The sequence below is a fragment of the Elgaria multicarinata genome, chromosome 15 (assembly GCF_023053635.1).
Source record: "Elgaria multicarinata webbii isolate HBS135686 ecotype San Diego chromosome 15, rElgMul1.1.pri, whole genome shotgun sequence".
Taxonomy (NCBI): Eukaryota; Metazoa; Chordata; class Lepidosauria; order Squamata; family Anguidae; genus Elgaria; species Elgaria multicarinata.
In genome coordinates, this window is record NC_086185.1 from 15,464,016 (window position 1) to 15,484,917 (window position 20,902).

General features: G+C 45.3%; 2 protein-coding genes across 3 annotated transcripts in view; both read left to right on the forward strand.

Annotated features, from left to right (window-relative positions):
• Positions 1-19,678, forward strand: part of LOC134409032 (NADPH oxidase 1-like) — a 43,569-nt gene extending 23,891 nt beyond the window's left edge. Inside the window, exon 15 of the mRNA XM_063141563.1 lies at positions 19,481-19,678. The gene's annotated coding sequence lies outside the window, so the exon portion shown is untranslated. The remainder of the gene's footprint in view (positions 1-19,480) is intronic.
• LOC134409031 (NADPH oxidase 1-like) lies at positions 4,597-19,508 on the forward strand. 2 transcript variants are annotated; one of them, XM_063141561.1, is made up of 12 exons: positions 4,597-4,688; positions 6,834-6,944; positions 7,668-7,752; positions 10,507-10,649; positions 12,422-12,603; positions 12,977-13,115; positions 14,664-14,756; positions 15,081-15,316; positions 16,387-16,549; positions 17,028-17,174; positions 18,082-18,206; positions 19,164-19,508. In XM_063141561.1, the coding sequence occupies exons 2-12, from the start codon at positions 6,885-6,887 to the stop codon at positions 19,288-19,290; spliced, it is 1,500 nt and encodes a 499-aa protein (XP_062997631.1). In that variant the 5' UTR covers positions 4,597-4,688; positions 6,834-6,884; the 3' UTR covers positions 19,291-19,508. The 2 variants fall into 2 exon arrangements, with proteins under 2 accessions (XP_062997631.1, XP_062997632.1); XM_063141562.1 differs by lacking the exon at positions 17,028-17,174.
• Positions 19,679-20,902: the final 1,224 nt, after the last annotated feature.

Consider the following 20,902-nt stretch of genomic DNA (forward strand, 5'->3'; position numbering starts at 1 on the left):
CCCCCTCCCCCCTTACCTGGCTCCCCCGCCATCACCACATGGACTGTGGCAGCAGCACCAGATGAGCTCCCCCTTACCTGCATTTGGAGCTCCAGATGGAGGCGAACCGCTTCGCCTTGATCCGCAGATCCCCTGACCCGCTTCGGATCCGCCTTTGGCGGAGGTGGATTGGGTCGCTCCGTTCCGGATTTGCGATCCGAATCAGAACGGAGCACAGCCCTAGTAAACAATGTGCACCTGCCCCATTCATACATCATACCCCCCCCAGCTCCTATTTCCTTGAGGAGGGCAGCTGCTATTGGCAGCAAACCACAACACCTGAACTTAGCCTTGAATGTGATGTTACTGTTGTGAGAATTTGGGGGAGCTGCTCTAGAAGCCATTGCAGTTCACAAAGTAGGCTATATATGAATTGCGTGAAATAAATACATTCAGAGTCTTCAGCTATTCCAGTATTCAAAATTATTATTTTACCTATGATGACTCAGTCGTTTTCCCAATCAAGTCCTTTATTTGCAAAACTGGCTGGGAATTTTGAATTTTTTTAATTTTATTTTATTGTAGATTTGGAGGAGATAAAATCTCTATCTATTTCCTTTTCAATAACCCAGCAGGGAAAATCCCAGGGAGATTGATGGGTTGGGCTGGGCCAGAAGTGCCACATCCCCTCCCTGATTTAAAAAGTCACTGAAGCCAGTAAAAGAAAGAAGGTTTGTTTCCTCTCAAGAGACTCAGACAGAAGACACCAGAAAGGAGTTTGAACAACGCGAGCCACCTCTAGCACTCGGACAAAGGTGGGACAAGAGCACCTAAACCAAGACACAGCTGCTTGCAGAACATCAGGATGGGGAACTGGGCAGTCAACAACTGGTTGTCAGCTCTGGTGATTGTAAGTGACTCTTTACTTTGTGTCCATTTCTAAATGGGTAGGACTGAGAAGCACAGGAAGAGAAAATGTACATCACAGCTCAGTAGAGCATAGCATCTGCATGCAGCCCTGGGTTCAGTTCCTGTCACCTCCGGTGGAGGTGGAGGTGGACAGCAGTGGAGGTGGACAGCAGGAGGAGCTGGGAAAGAGATTCTGGAGGGCAACCTACTGGGTTCACAAAACACAACAACCCACACTCAAGGTTGAGTATGGGTTGTCATTCAACCACGGCTTGTTGTTGACATGTGGGTGTGTTGTGTTGTGAGAACTTAGCCGTGCTAACAAACCTTGATTTGTTACCATGAGCAGCCCACGAAAAGAACACATGGGTTGTTGCTGGGTTGTGAACTGTGGGTTGTTCATGATTAACAAGCCATAGTTTGTTATCCATGGCTGGGTTCACACAACGCAACAACCCACTCTCAACCCATACTCAACTTTGGGTGCGGGTTGTCGAGTTGTGTGAACCCACTGTCACTCAGGGTGCTGGAGTACAGCCCAACGGTCTGACCTAGGAAAGGGCAACTTTGAAAATTGTGCATTTTTTTTTTAAAAAAATCTGAAACCGAAAGCATTAAATTCACATGGACATTCACTTGAATGAATTAATGAAGGTTTTTGCCTCGTTCCCAATGCTTCCCCCATTCCTGCTCTCTGTTAGTATATTCCCAATCCAATATGCTTAAGCCTATTGATTTCAACTGAATGTGGTCCTTTCGTCCTGTTCCTCCATTGCTGCCACACTATTGAAATTGACGTGGTAAGCTCTCTGGGGCAGGAATAAATAATATTAGCAATAATCTAGACATTTTAAATAAGAAACAGAGAGCGAGAGAATGAGAACCTAATTCGAATGGCTTATATCTAGACAAAAATAAGATCTAGAAAAATAGCTTGCTGGAACAGAGCAAAAAGCCAACCCAGTCCAGTATTCAGTTTCTATTTCGGACCCACAAGATGCTTCTAAAAATGCCGTTAGTTATCAATTATGACATTAATTATACCAATATGATGACTTGCCATCTCTGCTTACATTTGCCAAGCCAAAATGAGGGGCAGTTTGCAAAACCCCATTGGGTTCCTGGTAGCTACTGGAATCCCTGCATGTGTTACTCCCTGGCCATAGCAAGTCAGGAGTTGGATCCAGATTTAAGATGGGCCATTTATAGGTTTTAACCTATAAAGCCCTACATGGCTTGGGACCACAATACCTGACGGAACGCTTCTCCCGACATGAACCTACCCGTACGCTGCGCTCAACATCTAAGGTCCTCCTCCGAGTGCCTACTCCGAGGGAAGCTCGGAGGATGGCAACAAGGGAGAGGGCCTTTTCAGTGGTGGCCCCCCGACTGTGGAATGATCTCCCCGATGAGGATCGCCTGGCGCAAACATTGTTATCTTTTCGGCGCCAGGTCAAGACTTTTCTCTTCTTACAGGCATTTTAACAGCATTTAACAACGTTAAGTTTGTTTTTAATGGACCCCAGAATTGTTGTTTTTAAATGGATACTGTTGTTTTTATACTGTTTTTTTATTTTTTTGATGGTTTTTAAATTTTGTGTATTTATTTATTTATTTATTTATTTATTACATTTTTGTACCGCCCAATAGCCGAAGCTCTCTGGGAGGTTCACAAAAATTAATTTTAATGTTTACTTTTAATGTTATACTTTTAATGTTTACTATTTTAATTGTTGAAAACCACCCAGAGAGCTTCGGCTGTGGGGCGGTATATAAATGTAATAAAATAAATAAATAAATAAATAAATAAACTGCGCTGGTAGAAGTGGAATTCACCAGGCAGCCAAAAAACCACAGCGCCAACAGCCATTTCGCTCCTCAAGCCCACGCCCTGCTCCTGTTCTCACCCTGGACTTACGCCCTCTTCTAGAAATGCCGACTGACTGAACCCGAACTGAGGGCACCACTGACAGACTGAGAAACAACGTGGTGACCTTGGAGCAACTAATTTTTTTTTTTTGAGATAAAACCACGCCATGAAAAAGTGCAGTGTCGGGGTTAGAAGCTTGATGTGGCCGTGAATTGGTGGCTGCATCATATAAACAACACAACGCCACTGTGCAGCCACGGCGAGGTAAACAGACCGTATGGATACCTCCCCTTTTTCATTTATATTCTCCCTTCATGGTAGGCACTGAGAAATAAAGCCCCAGAGGCCTGGCTAAGGTGGTCCACCTGAACTCACTCTCTGTCCCAATAGAACATGTTCCAGAATCTGCTACACAGACTCTGCAGAAAGCAGCGTTGATGTGAACAGTGTCTCCTGGAGACAGAAAGTTTGAAAGCAATTCCCCTAGCAGGACGTGTGCACGCAACAAACCCATCTGCGTTGAAGAAGATCGTTGGACAGATCCCTGCGCTTCTTACAGCCCACATTTTTTTTTGCTCACTTCCTCATACTTGGCTTTGTGGAATGTTTGGGAGACCGTGGCAAAAGTGACTCTGGAGAACTTATTTGCTCTACTCCCAAAGCCAATGCTAATTGTGGACATTAGGTCACATTTTCTGGCTGCAGGAACGCAGCTTTAGGGTGACCCTATGGAAAGGAGGACTGGGCTGCTGTAACTTTATCAGTTGTCTAGAAAAGGGAATTTCAGCAGGTGTCATTTGCACACACATGCAGCCCCTGGTGAAATCCCCTCTTCATCACTGCAGTTAAAACTCTTTTGTATCTAGTCATGCTATTTGAATCCCTCTTCAAATTCTTGTATTTATTTGTGAATCTTTGGCATTACCCCTTTGTCTTTACTGAAACGAAGCCTGCGTGTGTTCAATTGAATTTTAACAATACTTTCCCTCTGTTTGCCCTTGGGTTCATTTGTCTCTCCTCGCCTTTCCTGTGTAAAATTATATATTGTAAGCTCATTGGGGCAGGGATCTATTTTCTTGTTGTTACACTGTAAGGTACAATACATATTGATGATACTACATTAATAATAACAATAATACTAATAATATTTTAAAATGATGGTGGTGGTGATGATGATGGAATTCACTACCACAAGATGTAGTGATGGCCACCAATTTGGATGGTTTTAAAAGGGGGTTGGATAAATTCCTGTAGGAGAAAGCTATCAAGGGCTACTAGCCCTGATGGTTGTGTGCTACTTCCAGTAGCAGAGGCAGTAAGCATATATGCACCAGTTGCTGGGTGCATATATGCTATTGCACTATGTCCTGCTTTGCTGGTCCCTGGTCAACAGCTGCTTGGCCACTGTGTGAACAGAGTGCTGGACTAGATGGACCCTTGGTCTGATCCAGCGTGGTACTTCTGATGTTCTCATGATGTTGAAAGCCAGGGTAGTGTAGTGATGAGAGTGTTTTATTGGGAGTTAGGAGACCTGGGTTCTAGGCCCCACTCAGCCATGGAAGCTCACTGGGTGACTTTGGGCTAGCCACAGACTCTCAGCCTGACCTACCTCACAGGGTTGTTGTGAGGATAAAATGGAGAGGGGGAGAATTATGTATGCCACCTTGAGTTGCTTGGAGGAAAAACGGTGGGATATAAATGTAGTAAATAAATTATTGTTATGCCCCTTCTTGATAAACCACCTAAAGTCTGCACTCTTTACATAATTTCTCCTTGCTGTTGTTTGTCATAAAACTGAACCCCTGACACATATTTTTCTCCCTCTGTTCTCTAGGCTGCTTGGTTGGGACTGAATATTTATCTTTTTGTGACCTTTTTCCTGATATTTGAGGAAGGTGAAAAGTACTACTACACCAGACAGATCCTTGGGGTAGGCATCATCTGTGCACCTCGGAAAACCTCTGCTCACTCCCTGCTACGGAGACTAAAAAAACCTTTACAAAAAGATACTAAAATATGCTGCCCGTTCGAAAACCCAGTTCCAAATTGTGCCCATTTAGATGTCAGTGTAACAAATAAATGCAGCCCTCCAACAGATAACAAAATGATCAACAGTATGAGGTTTTGTAGGGATTACTGAGATAACGGCCACATCCACATGTGCCCCAAAACATAGGTCAATGTGCACAAGCAGGAACAGCTTTGGGGTTTCATGCTCCTGCCACCCTTTATTTTTGCGTGGCTGTGGGGAGTATAGAACCTTCCGGTTTTGCTTAACTGTTTGTCCAGGTTGACAAACAGTGGTTAGTTTCACATGACCCAACTTCAAACTGTAAGTGTTGCAGCTGCTTTGTTTAAACTAACAATAATAAAGATTAGTCACGCTTCTGGGTTTGGATTAGGGATGGGTGAATAAACAACGTTCAAGGCCGCTAGAACATTCTCACTCCTGGTCTCGTGCCCGGCTTGCTCTGCACAAATGGGGAACGTGGGCAAATTGAACAGCGATCGAATGGGAGAGTTGAGCAAGTTTCCTCAAATTTGCGCAAATTTCCAAATTCGTGCAACTTTCCTCCATAGGCGAAAGCAAGGCTGATTCAGTCCACTGAAGAAATTTGCGCAAATTCGTTCATTTGTGCAAATCTAACTAGGAATTGGGAACAAGACAAATGTGAGCAAAGCTTTGCCAATTCGCGAATATTTTCGGTGTACGCCCGCTCACACTTGCACTTGCGTTTGGAACTTCGAACAGCACACGCGTGCAGATTTGGTGAGCAAAACCGAAATTCTCATACAAACCCGGTTGGGAGGATACAGCAAGTTGCAATCAATCCAAAGAGGAAGCAAAAGCTTCCGAACTCCTCCTAGTCACTTGGGAGGAGAGGAAAGGAGGAGAGCGCGTGTAATTTAATGGGGCTGCCAGGATTATATTTTCCTTTAATGGTAGGTAGTAAAATTTACTTTGTGCGCATGTACGTACAAGGGCTGTTTAGATCTGGGTAAGGAATGTGGCAGTCCTTGGCAGGCATTTTTCCTGGTGTGCAGCAACACGTACACACATTTCTTACTTGGGCTCCAGGGTGGGGCCAGTACAAATATGGATGGATGGAACATACGTGTGTGCATCCATAAGTGACCTTTTAACTGGAGATCCAGGGGTTGAACCTGGGCAGAGCTGGCCCAAGACCTCTTGCTGCCTGCTGTGAAGGCCAAGATGGCACCCCCTCCTGTTCTACCTACAAAAACCTACTGGACTGGTAGTTGAACCTTTCTTCAACACTGGCAATGGGACAGCATCCTCCACCACACCCTAGGGGTTGTAAGGCAAGCTGTGAAGCCTTCAGCTCTCTCCTCCATCACTTTGTTTTCTCGATCAGTCACCTCTAGCTCAGATCTCATCAACATATACCTGAAGTTGGGATTCCCCCCACCCCAATGTGCATCAAAATACATTTGTCGTTTTGATGCCCTCTCTTCCAGTTTGGAGAGATCCTTTTCGAGCTCTTTGCAGTCCCTTTGTGTTTTAACAACCTTAAATAATTTGATCATCAGCAATCTTGGACACCTCAATGCTCACTCCTAATTCCTGATCATTTATGAACAAGTGATATGTCCTTCTGAGTACACATGTATCTATATATAGAATTACAGATACATACATGTGTACTATATATAGACTTATGCTGCTGGAAGAACATTTTCCTCTCCCTGGGATTGTAGTTCTTTCTTCTGTGAGGGCGGGGTTAGGGTTATTTAATGGAGAATGTGAAACACCAGGCCCATATCCAGCCTAAAAATTTGGTGGGGGAGAAGTATGGGGGCAGTTCATCTGATCTGGAGGCCTTTGAAAGGCAAAATTATAAACAGCTTTTTAAAATTTTGTTTTTGTTTGTAAACGTTTTAGGAGGGCAGGGAAAATGTATGGGGCTCAGCGCCCCCTAACCCTCGCTGGTTATAGGCCTGCCAAACACCCTCACCATAATAGAATTCCCAGTTTTCTTTAGTGAATGCCGTGAGGCATAACATTGATGTAATCCTGTAGAATCAATATACCGCGTTCTCTCTCTATTCGCAGTCTGCGCTGGCATGGGCCCGGGCTTCCGCCAAATGCCTCAACTTCAACAGCATGCTGATCCTGCTGCCCGTTTGCCGGAACCTTCTTTCCTTCCTGAGGGGCACCTGTTCGGTGAGCGAGAAACAGGGCCCAACTCCGCCTAGGATGGCCACTTATGAATCGCCGAATCGGAGAAAAGACGGCTGCAATTTGTATAACATTAGCATATAGCAATTTATATGCGCAGAGGCAAATTTAGAAAATAATCATTATAATTTACCGTATTTCTTCGATTGTAAGACGCCATCGATTGTAAGACGCACACTAATTTCAGTACCACCAACAGAAAAAAAAAACACACCCGTAAGACACACCTGCAATTCTAAGACGCACCCCATTTTTAGAGATGTTAATATGGGGGAAAAAGTGCGTCTTAGAATCGAAGAAATAGGGTAAATATAAATTCAGTACACTTACCACAGTGTGGAAAACTGTGACCCTGTGCCCTGAATGTCAGCCTACGTAGCCTGTGTTCAGCTGCTGTGGAGGGGCCACAGTTCTTATCATCTGTTATCTTTAAATTGGAATTGGACAGGAAGTCTCCCTCAAATAGAAGACACCTTCAAATAGAGGACTGTCCTCTGTAAAGTAGGACACATGGCCATCCTAGCAGGTGAGGGTATTTACAAGAGGCATTTGGCCCTTTTTGGCCAACCAGATTTCCCTCGCCCAGGGTTTGTCCTGTGTGCAAAATCATTGGGTTTGGGATTCCCATGTTTCCTTATAACATGTCATTTTGGCCTCACTGACTTTGACAACATGGCCTGTTGCTGCCTTTTTCTCGTTTCCATCCAGTGCTGCAGACGCACCTTGAGGAAGCAACTGGATCACAATCTGACCTTCCACAAACTAGTGGCTTACATGATTGTCCTCCACACAGGTAAACTCTTCTGGAAAAATCTACAGTCTCCAGCGTGATTTTTTGTCAGAGTACATCCCCCACAAACGCCCACAGATGCACAGCAGCTGTCAGATTGAGTGGGACGTCACCATTAGAACACAAATTAATTCCCAATTAAGGATGCTGTTGGGTTTATGTTAGCGATGGATTGGACAATTTAATAACTAACGTTACTACCAACATCTTATGAACAAGCTGTGACACCATTTGTTAAAAGCAGTCTCCTTAAAAAACAATTTATTTATTTATTTATTTATTTTTTACACTTATATACCGCCCCCATAGCCAGGGCTCTCTGGGCGGTTTACAGAAATTCTAAAAAATCAAGATAAAAATGAGTATACAAAATTTAAAATTCTAAAACACAGAACATACACACATAAAGTTTAATGTCTAAATATTCGTCACATTTCAAATACATGCAAGACTACGGGCATAGCTAGACCAGCTGATATCCCGGAGATTTCCCTAGGATCATCCCAGGATCATCCCAGCGTCCATATCCCGGGATCATCCCAGCGTCCACATGATGCACAGAGCATCCCGGGAACAGGGAGGGATAATCCCTCCCTGGGCCCGGGATATTGGCAGGCCCTTTCCCCCCACTTTTTCAGCAGTCTTGGGATGATCCCGAGACCACGGAACATCACTAGGCATCCTGGGTTGTCCCGGCACCTCGCAAGTAACTCTGAGCAGCTGGGACCCAGGCATCGGGGGTGGGGTGCGGGGAGGGCAAGTTTTTTTTAAAAAAAGCTTACCTTTTGTTCAAGCACTCCTGCGCTCCTTTTCCTTTAAAATACAAAAATAAAACAGCGGCTGTGGTGTCACACGCCACGTGTAGACAAGGGCTATAATCTGGGATGATCCTGGGATGATGGACACTGGGATGATCCTGGGATGCTGGATGCTGGGATGACCCTGGGATGCTGGACGCTGGGATGATCCTGGGATGCGGGATGCTGGATGCTGGGATGCTGGACGCTGGGATGATCCTGGGATGATGGACGCTGGGATGATCCTGGGATGATGGACGCTGGGATGATCCTGGGATGATGGATGCTGGGATGATCCTGGGATGATGGACGCTGGGATGATCCTGGGATGATGGACGCTGGGATGATCCTGGGATGATGGACGCTGGGATGACCCTGGGATGATGGACGTTGGGATGATCCTGGGGCGATCTCCGGGATATCAGCTGGTCTAGCTACAACCATGGCCTACAGTAGCTCCAGGCTTCATTGCGTTTCTCGGCCTCGGAGCTAGACACAAACAAGGCCTGTGTTGGACATCTGCTAAGAGCCCACATCTCAGCAGGGACCATCTGCAACAGGCCCCTGGACTTGTCCATTGCAATGACGTCATCATTGCCACCCGCGCTTATTCCCCTGCCGCTCACTCTGGCTCAGAAAACATCAGTAGTAGTAGTAAGAGCAGTAGATGCCGTTGCCTCTTGGCACGCTGGCTCTCTGCCTGCTGAGCGCACAATGATGAGAAAGAGGATGAGGAGCAAGGGCAGGTGATGATGATGGTGGTGAGAAGGTCGATCCACTGAGGAAGGGGCCTGTTGAAGAAGTCTTGCTCAAGATCCTCAAAACCTGGCCATAGACAAAGGAAACTGCCTAGTGAGAGCATTGTTCCATCTTGCCCAATATTGTCGACACTGACCGGCAGCAATGGCTGTCCAGGGATTCAGGTAGGATTTCCCCCCAGCCCTACCTGGAGATTTATTTAATTAATTATTTCATTTATATACCACCCCAAAGCTCTCTGGGCGGTTTGCAAAAGTTAAAAACAGTGAACATTAAAAACAAATATGCAACATTTAAAACCATCCAAAGCATAAAAACAACAATATCCATTTAAAACAACTATTCTGGGGTCAGTTAAAAACAACCTCAGCACATGTTGTTAACTGCCTGGGAGAAGAGAAACGTCATGACCTGGCGCCGAAAAGATAACAATGTTGGCGTCAGGTGAGCCTCGTCGGGGAGATCATTCCATAATTGGAGGGCCACCACTAGGGTGACCAACTGTCAGGATTTCCCCGGATTTGTCCTGGTTTTTGTTCTTTCCATGGTGTCAGGGGGGATTTTCTATAATTTTCAATAATGTCCTGGAATGACACACCTTCCCCTTTAAGGCTGCCATTAGCATGGCAGGAGGCAATGACATGCTTTCTTGAGGCACAGCATTCCCCCACCCCGAGCTCCAATTGAGGTCTTAAAGGGGAAAGTGGGTCATTCGTGGACATTATAGAAAAGGCCCCAATTGGAGTGGATGGTGGTGGTGCAGAATGAATTCCTTTCCCCTCCTCCACTCCAATCGGGTTCTTTAAGGTGACGGGGGAATAATGTACTTTCTGCAGGACTCAGAAAGCTGCTTCCCCACACACACACTAGGTGTCCTCTTTTTTGGTTTCCCAAATATGGTCACCCTAGCCACCACTGAAAAGGCCCTCTCCCTTGTTGCCATCCTCTGAGCTTCCTTTGCAGTAGGCAGTCGGAGGAGGACCTTAGATGTTGAGCACAGTGTATGGGTAGGTTCATGTCAGGAGAGGTCGGACGTTGAATTAGGGATTGTCTGCATACAAAGCAGGTGTTCTGCCTTTGAGTTAAGGACCTTCCCAGCTGTCCCATAGGCTTTTCACCCAACTATTAGACCTCTCTGCGTCCCTTTGCTAAAGATAGGATAGCTGAGTCATGAGTCGGCTGAGATTTCTCTCTCTTCCAGCCATTCATGTCATCGCTCACCTGTTCAATGTTGAATGGTACGTCGATGCCGCTCAAGCGACGGACAGAAGTCTGCCTGCCGTCCTCTCCCAACTGAACTGGGATAACAACAAGTGGCTCAACCCCATCCAATCCAGCACCACAGTGAGTGCCCTCACAGGCTCAGCTCAAGGAAGCAGGGCCCAATTTCTAAAAGAGGGGTGCGGAACCTCAGGCTTGGGGTCCTCCTAGGCCTGGGGGTTCCACAGATGGCCATCCCACAATTGTTTGGAGATTTCCAGGTTATTGATCAGTCCCATCTGCCCCCCACCCCAAATTCTAAATGGCTGAAATGCCTCCCCTAAGGCTTGGTTACTGACAGTGAGTGCTTTAAGCTAAAATGGAGTTTAAGTGAAATTAAAATGCTGGTATTTTGGCCTGCCCTGATTTGCCTTCACCCCTCCTTCTTGCCTCCAGCCCCGCCAATCTCTAGAACATGGCCTCCAAGAGCTTCTTTGAAACTGATTTTGGGCCACAGGCTGATGGAGGTTGTGCACCTCTGTTCAGAAAGGAAAATTGCTGGTGTTTACATGTGGCTGAAAGCCCCTTAGCTGCATTAGTTTGTTAGACTGTGAGCAGGATGTTGTTAACGTTGCTGGTGAATATTGCTACTGAAGCGTCACCAGTGAATTTTAGCAGGAGACATTACCTCAGGAATTTCTGCATATGTTTTCATAACCGTTTGAAGACGGCCTTAAAATAATTGTTAAATAAGGCCAAAACACCTTGAGTTTTTTTATTATTATTTATTTGTTACATTTTTATACCGCCCAATAGCCAAAGCTCTCTGGGCGGTTCACAAATAAAACCTTTGTTCCAGTATCTTGAGACTTTTCTCTTCCATTCGTGGGTCTATTTTTGATGCTCTCCCCCTTTTGTTCCTTTTGAAAACACCTCCCCCCCCACTTACTCAATAACTACAATCTGTCTCTGCAGAGATAGGATCGCTTCCGTCCATCAATGGTCGGGATTGCTGAGAGTTGTAGACTAAAACATCTGGAGGGCATCTGGTTGGGGAAAGCTGGTGTCAGGAGGAGGCTTGGGTTCACTGGACTCAGATTCTGAATCAGACTCGGAGCCTGAAGTTTTACTTCAGAAGGCCATCCGAGACAGGGAGCAGGGGAGGAAAGTCTCCAGGTGTCAAGGAGGAATCTTCCCAGGAGCTTATCAGACAGGAGAGATCATCTTCCACTTCCTCCCCATTCCTGCGAACTCAGTCTTTGTCAGAAGGGGAGGGAGCATCAGAATTGACAGATCCCATAGTCCTCTGGAGGGTCAAGTGGGTGGAGTTCAAAGGAGGTCCACTAGGACAGCTTGAAGACCCTCCTTGAAGGAGGGGGTCTGGTAAAAGCCTGTCGGGCATGGCAGGAAACTGCCCATTTAATTGATAAGCAACTGCTTTGTTTGTTTAGTTAATTAAGCTTATAAGATAGCTCTCAGCATTCACACTTCCTTCAGGTGCGAAGAGGTGTTCTTTTACCGAATAAGGATTTTGTGGATTGCTCAGTAAACCTCTTAGTTGTCTCGCATTTTGGTGGGAGGACTTGGAATCATGACAGCTGGTCAGTGTCTGGAACTTCCATGGTGAGAGCAGAGATAGTGCAAATCTCTGACTATCAAATGCTGGGAACAGACATTGCTGGAGAGCTGATACCCTTGTGCCTTGCTGGTTGGCTTTCTGGAGGCATCTGGATACCCACTGCTGGAACAGATGAGTCTTTAGACTGATCAGGCAGGGTCGTTCTTGTGTTGTTATGAAGGCAAGTTTTGAGGCTATGCTGCTTGAGATCCGACACAAATTAAACTTGGCCTGTGAAGTCTCCAACCCTCAGGGCTTTAGTGTGGCTTTACAGAACATATCTGGCTCTCACCTGCAGACTCCTTTGCTTGTGGCGTTCATCACCATTCCAGGTCTAACAGGGGTGATCATCACCTTGGCCCTCATCCTCATGGTCACGTCTTCCGTGGAGTTCATCCGCAGGAGCTACTACGAGGTCTTCTGGTACACCCATCACCTCTTCGTCATCTACTTTGCAGGCCTCGTCATCCATGGCATCGCGTAAGGCACTGCTACGGAATTGAATTGCGGGATGGGTCAGCCCAGAAGCCCTCACCTGAGCATAGAACCTGCTCTTGAGGTCTGCAGGGACCCAAGATGTGGTCGCCATGTTTCTCTTCATGAAACTGTGCATGAGCGCTAGGGCTAGAAACTAAAGATGGCGGCTTCACTGTGCGTGGGACCAGCAGATCCAGGGGTAATAGTGATGGAGGCTAAGAGGCAACGGGTTGGAGGGCCAATTGGAGAGGCTATTTGGTTTTGCTCACATTACTTATCTCATAGGCGCATCACGCGTTCCGGACTGCCAAGTTCCCCATCATTTCAGTTTCTCTTGAGCAGGGTTGCAGTTTTGAAGGTGACCCTCTTTTTCCAGAGGTCTTGTTCGCGGGCAGACAGCAGAAAGCCTGGAGGACAACAGCCCTCGGACTTGTGCACGCTACTATACAGAGTGGGGTGAAAGTAACAGCCACCACCACTGCGAAGTGCCGGAGTTTGGGAGTATTCCTGCTGACGTAAGAAACTGAAGTGTTGCCTAAAACACGTGCCTGTGTGTGTATGTATGCACAATGTGCTCTCTCTCTGTATCTATATACCATATTTCTTCAATTCTAAGACGCCATCGATTGTAAGACGCACACTAATTTCAGTACCACCAACAGAAAAAAAGCTTTGATTTTAAGAAATAATAAACGCACCCGAGATTCTAAGACGCACCCGGTTTTTAGAAATTATATGGGGGGAAAGTGCGTCATAGAATTGAAGAAATACGATATATAAAACTCTTGGGTATGCAGGTATGTTTCCATGAAGATTCTAGGATTGCTAAGCAACCGCGGGCCCGCCCCCCACTGTTACAGCTCAGCAACTCAAAACACAGGTGGGGAGTGGTGGGGGGAGGGAGGCTCCGCCCCCAAGGTTTTAATTTTTGTAAACAGCCCAGAGAGCTTCGGCTATTGGGCGGTATAAAAATGTAATAAATAAATAAATGAATTCCTCCCCCCCTTTTAAAACTTATTAAATCTGGATTCTAACCCTTCCCCTGGATGTGGCATTCTTCATTTGTGTCCCACCCCCACCCTGGGTGCTCAGCTTGGAAGTGAAGAGTCGGGGACAGCGTGCCTCTGAGTGTGTGCAAAGTGCATTTCCCTCAGCACCATGGAGAATCCCCCCACCCATCCAGGGATTTAGGGATTCCAGATCAAAAGGCTGGGGGAGGAGTATTTACCTAGAGCCCTGGCATCTCTTCTTCCTTTTATTTTTTGGGTACCAATTAAATGCACTCTATACTGGGGACAGTCTTCCCCAACCTGGTGCCCTCCATATGTTTTAGATGACAACTCCCAGAGTTCCTCACCATTGGTCAAGCTGCATGGGGCTGATGGGAGTTGAAGTGGAAAACATCTGGTTGGGGAAAGCTGTCCTAAAGCAACAAAGTGACTTTAGATCTGTAAAGAGAGCTAAAAATTGCATATTTTTCCATCCCCCCCCCAATTCCCCCCCATGGCTTCAAAATTTCAAGAAATTTTACTTCTGTTCCTCTCTCAAGAGTTTGATCATTGAGCTCATTAAGTGTTGTCTCTGAGAAGAACGAGATTGTTAATTGTGTTTACAATGAAATATATGAATGAATAAAGAAATAAAATGCAATGCTATTTAATTAATAACCTTTCAGATATGCTACAACGGCGTATGTTACGCCGGGTACAGCTAGTAATATATATTCCTCTTCCTTCAGTAAATTCTACAGAAAAGCAAGGCCAAGCTCTTGCAAGAAAGGAGACCAACTTCTATGATGAGTCAATATTATAATATATTCTCTTCCTGCATCGCTTATGTGGAATGCACAGGAAGTTTAAGTAGCAATTCAAAATGGATTAAGCCTTCCCCTCCACCCAAATTTGATTCAGTTTTGATTTTCGTGTTGTTTGAGCGGAGTGGTGCATAGTATAAGGGGAGCGCTGGGATCATGGCGGTGGAAGGTTTCAGAACGCTGGGAGAATTCCTTCTCCCTGGTGGGACGGTCCTTCTAACACAAATGTTCTTTGGTTCTTTCTTTGAAGTCCTGGAAGTGGGTGTTGGCTCCTATAATTCTCTACGCCTTTGAGCGAGCCTTAAGGATTTGGCGTTCTTGCCAGAAGGTGGTTGTCACCAAGGTAAACATTGCTGCTCTCTCGGACTCGTCTTATGGTTTTGAGTTGGAGGGGGCTTTAGGAGAAGGAGAGAGAGAGAATGAGAATTTGAGGATTTGATCTTTGTGCCTTAGTTGTAATAATAATAATAATAATAATAATAATAATAATAATAATAATAATAATAATAAGAGTTGGGAAGACTTCTTTGCATTATTCTCCCCTCCTTCTCACAGGGCATCAGGGCCTGCTGTAATTATGTGGGTGTTGGTGGATGTTGGGTGGTCAAGTCCAAGAACATTTCCTTTGGGACAGGTCTGGCTCACTCTTGAGATCTTTTATTTTCAGGTTGTCATGCACCCCTCAAAAGTGCTTGAGCTGCAGCTTGTTAAGACGGGCTTTAAGATGGAAGTGGGGCAGTATGTCTTCCTCAACTGCCCTTCCCTCTCCTACCTGGAGTGGCATCCCTTCACTCTCACATCTGCGCCGGAGGAAGACTTCTTCTCTGTCCACATCCGGGTAGCCGGTGACTGGACGGAGGCTCTGATCAACACCTTTGAGCAGCAGAACCCAATGATGCCCAGGTAAGTGGAGGCAGTAGTGTTACAGAGGTGATTGGCGGGCTGGGTTCCATGCCACACGCAGGATCCTCCCTTGTTTCTCTTCCTTTTTCGTGAGTGCCTGGACACGCACAGTCACAATTGTTTTAAGGGGTGGTTCAAAATTAGACTTTTATGATGCTATTACCACCACCACCCTCTCTCTCTCTCTCTCTCTCTCTCTCACACACACACACACACACACACACACACGAGGAAATGCCTTTTTAAAAATGGTGCCTGCTACAACCTGAGTATGAATGATCTAAAATGTTTACTTTTCCCCAAGTCTAGTTTTATTCATGTGTGCACATAGATACAAAGCTAATTGAATATTTGTATGATTGACTGAGATTTCTTTTGGATCAGTTGATAGGCCTAAAATTCCTAACTGGTTCAGTTTGTCGAATTTAAGCTTCCAAATTGCATTGTTTTACATTTTTCATGTGAAGGCACAAGGAGCAGAAGAGGCAAGCAGCATACATGTAATTTGCCCAGAGATTTTTTTTCTTATTGAGCAGACTAAAACTAAAAATGCATACATACATTTGTATGTATGTACATAATGCAAGTTCTTCTCATCTTTCTTGGAGAAAAGGTGTGCAAGGAGAGACATGACAGACGTGTACAATATTATGCAGGATGTAGAGAAACTGGATAAGGAGACCTTTTTCTTCCTCTTCCATAATCCTAGATCTCATGAAGCTGATTGCTGGGAGATTCAGGACAGATTAAAGGAAATACTTCTGTACACAGCGAATAGTTAAGTTATGGAATTTACATCCACAAGATGTAGTGATGGCCACCAATTTAGATGGCTTTAAAAGCGGGTTAGACAAATTCTTGGAGAAGGCTATTAATGGCTACTAGTCCCAATGGCTTTGTGTTACCTCCAGCGTCAGAGGTAGTATGCCTGTGTTCACCAGTTGCTGGGGAGCATGGGTGGGAGACTGCTGTTGCACTCATGCCTTGCCAGTGGGCTTTCTGTGGGCCACTGTGTGAACAGATCTTTGGTCTGATCCAGCAGGGCTCTTCTGACATTCTTCTCTTTCCAGGATCAATGTGGACGGTCCCTTTGGCACAGCCAGTGAAGATGTCTTCCAGTACGAGGTGGCCATGTTGGTGGGCGCCGGGATTGGAGTGACACCCTTTGCCTCTGTGTTGAAATCCATCTGGTACAAGTTACAGCATGGTGACCAGTCTCTCCAAACCAGAAAGGTAAGGTGGGAGTGCCCCACAAATAGGAATAAAGAGGAAGGGAAGTTGTTACATGAATAAATGAAGAACTGGCAGCTGGGGCTATGTGTGAAAGGAGAAGGGGAGAAGAGATGGAAAGAGATGAGTAAAAATATTGTGATATGTGGGATGGGGGAAGAGAAAAACAATATGAAAAAAGTATTTTCTACTTACAGTCTCTAGATCAGCAAATTCTGCCTGAAATGGGGAGGCTGAGTAATGATACCTCCAGAGCCAATGACTAATACTTTGTTTAAGGAAATTTGAACCATGAAGCTCCCTATTATAATGAAAAAGTTGTGGCTAAGACCAGTCAGATTTCTCCTTTGCCTTTAAACAAAGTAAAAATTATGGTGCCAACGGTGCAGCCCACCTTGAGTTGAAAACCAGTTCCTGAGAGGTTGTAGCTTGCCTCTGATTTCAATGGCGTTTCTGTTTCTCTGTGCTTGTGGGTGACTAGATCTATTTCTACTGGATCTCCCGGGAGACAGGAGCCTTTGCCTGGTTCAAGGACCTTCTGGCCTCCCTGGAGCACGAGATAGAAGGGTTCGGCAGCAGAGGTTTCCTGAGCTACAATCTCTACCTCACCGGCTGGAACAGCAGTATGGTGAGTTGCCGTATGGAAAGCTGAGCCTCTATTGGCAGGGAAGAACTTTGCAACTAAGAATCTAGTGCCTGAATTTGCTTTCCCCCTCCCCTCTTCCCTACCAATCCCCTTTCCTTTGGTGTCATTTTGTTTTATTGTAAGCCTGTGGGCAGGGACTGTCTTAAGAAATATTTTTGGAAGCCACATTGAGAGCCTTTTTTGGCTAAATTGCAGGATAAGAGTGCTATAATAAATAAAAACAAGACTGTTGATCCATACATGGCTTTCCCACAAGGATACCTTCACTCCCCGCAACTCTGCCGTCTAGAAATCAAAAATATTGCTCTCAGAGCTGGGTCACCCATAGGGTGACTGCATTTGTGTTGACAGGAAAACACGAGTGTTAATAACAGACAAACAAAAGCAGTTCCAAAACAGCCCAAAGTGTAAACTATCACACATCAGATATCAAATGTTTGGATTTGATGTCCAAAGGAGCCAAGAGTTGGCACCAAACCAACATCTCTGGGGACGGAATTCCATGAACAGGGTTCTAACACTGAGAAGGCCTTGTCCACAATTGTGATGCACCTCACCTCCGAAGGCAGGGGCATCCAGTTTAGAGCCTCAGAAAAAGACCATGAGCGCCGGGTAGGTTTCCACAGGATTAGGGTGAATTTTCAGATATGGTCGCAAGCCAGTTAGTTCGTGAAGTACAAATGCAGAATTGTGGAACATGCATAGTCAGGCTTATATCCCCTGTACACCAGTGTACTCAGCCAGAAAAAGTAGGTTATCACCAAGAACACTGAGAAAGGAGTCCAGCAATCCGAACCAAAGGATGAATTTTAGGAAATTCCTGGAAATACTAATGGTGCCACTGTGAAACCTGCCTGATCTTAGCTGCCTTTCCTTGCTGGGAATCTAGGTTGGCCATGCAGCTATTAACTTTGACAAGTCCACTGACATGGTGACGGGGCTGAGGCAGAAGACATCCTTTGGGCGACCCAGGTGGGACAACGAATTCTCAGCAGTGGCCGCAGCCCACCCCAGGTGAGATTTTGCAGTTCTGTGTGCACCAGGTGTCTGGCAAGAGGTATATATATATTTACCTGCTTACTTTCTTTTATGTGTAGGGTTAAAAACAACCCACATTCCACATCCAAGCCACTCAAATTCTGGGATCTACAATAAATAATATAGATCACACACATCTCTGGATGTAATTCTGCTTTTCCACCCATGGACAAGGGAATGAACTTGCAACTGTTTGCATACAAAACACATGCCCTACCACTGATCTATCGTCCATTCCCAAGGAAGTCTTTCGGGTTATAATGGTGGAGATAGTATAGGATTTCCAGTAGTAACTTCGGTGCTGAGGGCATCTCTTTACTACAGCTGTCATCTGCTTAAAGAAATCTTAAGCCAATTAACCAAATGCATTTGTCTAATTAATCTATCCCATTAAATTTGTATAAGGGTAAAAGAAGGGGCATTTCCCCCTATTGTTTACACATGCATGCCATACTAGGCAATGGGTTAGAAGTGTTCTCTATTGTGACCAGAAGAATGCTTACCATCTGCATTTTGTGTAAGCGTTTGCATTAAGAGTGCTTGCCATCTGCATTTTGTGTAAGCGTTTGCATTAAGAACGTTAAAAAAAAATGAGCTGCAATCCTGTGTATGTTGAGACAGAAAAAAAGTCCTTCCAGCATTCTCCATCCAGTATGGCTGGCCGCATAGAATTGTGCCATCATTAAATCATGCAGTTCTACTCCTCACTGTTCTACTCCTCACAGTGGACAGAATAATTTTTTGCAAAGTAAGCCAATGTATACATGTTGCATTATTTATCCAGATCGCAGCATGTAGGCCTTTCTGGATGCGGAGTTGCCATTTTATTTCTTCTTTTTAATCCACGGCATATAGATACCCCATGCATGCAGCTCAATCCAACTTGTAGGGTTTGCTCTTGACATAATCTTGTGTCTTCGTTGGGATCTGCAGGTCTGTCGTGGGCGTGTTCCTGTGCGGGCCAGAGAGCCTGGCTAAGACTCTGAAAAAGCATTGCCGTCAGCACTCCAGCGTGGACCCCAGAAATGTCCAGTTCTACTTCAACAAAGAGAATTTCTAAAGCGCCCGGACACTGCTGCGCTCATCATGTTTTGCAGCTGGGAATCGGCTGAACGGTTCTTGTGAAAGAGGACTGCTGCTGTTGTGGTTGTAGGTTCAGCGAGGCTCCCTCCTTCTCAATGGATTGTGGTTCTCGGACCACCACCACCGCTCCTCCAATATCTTTGGTGCTGTGCTTCTGTTGGTAGAAGGTGCAAGTCAACTGCTTTTCCATGCAAAAGATGGCGGATTTTCAATGGAGCTGTCCCTTCAATAACTCAAGTTTCTGCAACCATCTTGTCTTTGGGAGAGCATGCTGTCAAATAACCAGGCCTGTTAGCAAAGCTTCCGAAGGCTGTGCTGAAACAATGGATTCCAGACATAATCCATAGACTCAGTGGATTCCAAACGTCTCCCATGCATTTGAATATTGCTTAGGGTGACCAACTGTCAGGATTTCCCCGGATTTGTCCTGGTTTTTGTTCTTTCCATAGTGTCAGGGGGGATTTTCTATAATTTTCAATAATGTCCTGGAATGACACACCTTCCCCTTTAAGGCTGCCATTAGCATGGCAGGAGGGAATGACATGCTTTCTTGAGGCACATCATTCCCCCACCCCGAGCTCCAATTGAGGTCTTAAAGGGGAAAGTGGGTCATTCGTGGACATTATAGAAAAGGCCCCAATTGGAGTGGATGGTGGTGGTGCAGAATGAAATCCTTTCCCCTCCTCCACTCCAATCGGGTTCGTTAAGGTGGCGGGGGAATAACGTACTTTCTGCAGGACTCAGAAAGCTGCTTCCCCCCCCCACACACTAGGTGTCCTCTTTTTTGGTTTCCCAAATATGGTCACCCTAATATTGCTTAATGTGCCCAAAACAACAAACCCTCTTTGGGCCACCATGGTTAAAAACGTATGCAGGTGTGAAATATTTGGGGCTGAATTCTGCACTCAGGGAGTCAACATTGCCCATTCACTGCCTTTTATATTTTGCAAGGCTGAAAACCAGACCAGGTTTGGCGGACGCGAAGGCTGCATTTGAGTGTTATACACTGCATGAGAGCAACTAGCTCACCAGGAAAATCTTCATCCATTGAAAGGACGACTCCGGTAGGGTTAAATTACTAGGGTAAATCTTTAACTTAACTCACTCTCTGAAATTAAGACAGCTTTAAAGACTAGCCTTTTCCGGCAGGCCTACCCAGATGAACGTGAAACCTGGGTTGTTACTTTGTATTGGTTTTATATACTCTTTTAATTAATTTTATGTATTTGATATATAGTGTATGGTTGTACTAATGTTGTTCCCCACCTCGATCTAAAGGGAGAGGCGGGTAAGAAATAAATATATTAATTATAAATATTATTTATAGAAAATGCATAGCAGGAATATGACAATGAATTATTTCAACATTAAGATGTATTTCAAGCTGATTGGTGGGAGATTCAGGACAGATAAAAGGAAGGACTTCAACACACAGTGCATAAATTATGGTATGCATTACTGCAAGATGTGGTGATGGCCACCAATTTGGATAGTTTGGAAAGGGGGTTGGATAAATTCCTGGAGAAGGCTATCAATGGCTACTAGTCCTGATGGCTATGTGATACCTCCAGTATCAGAGACAGTAAGCC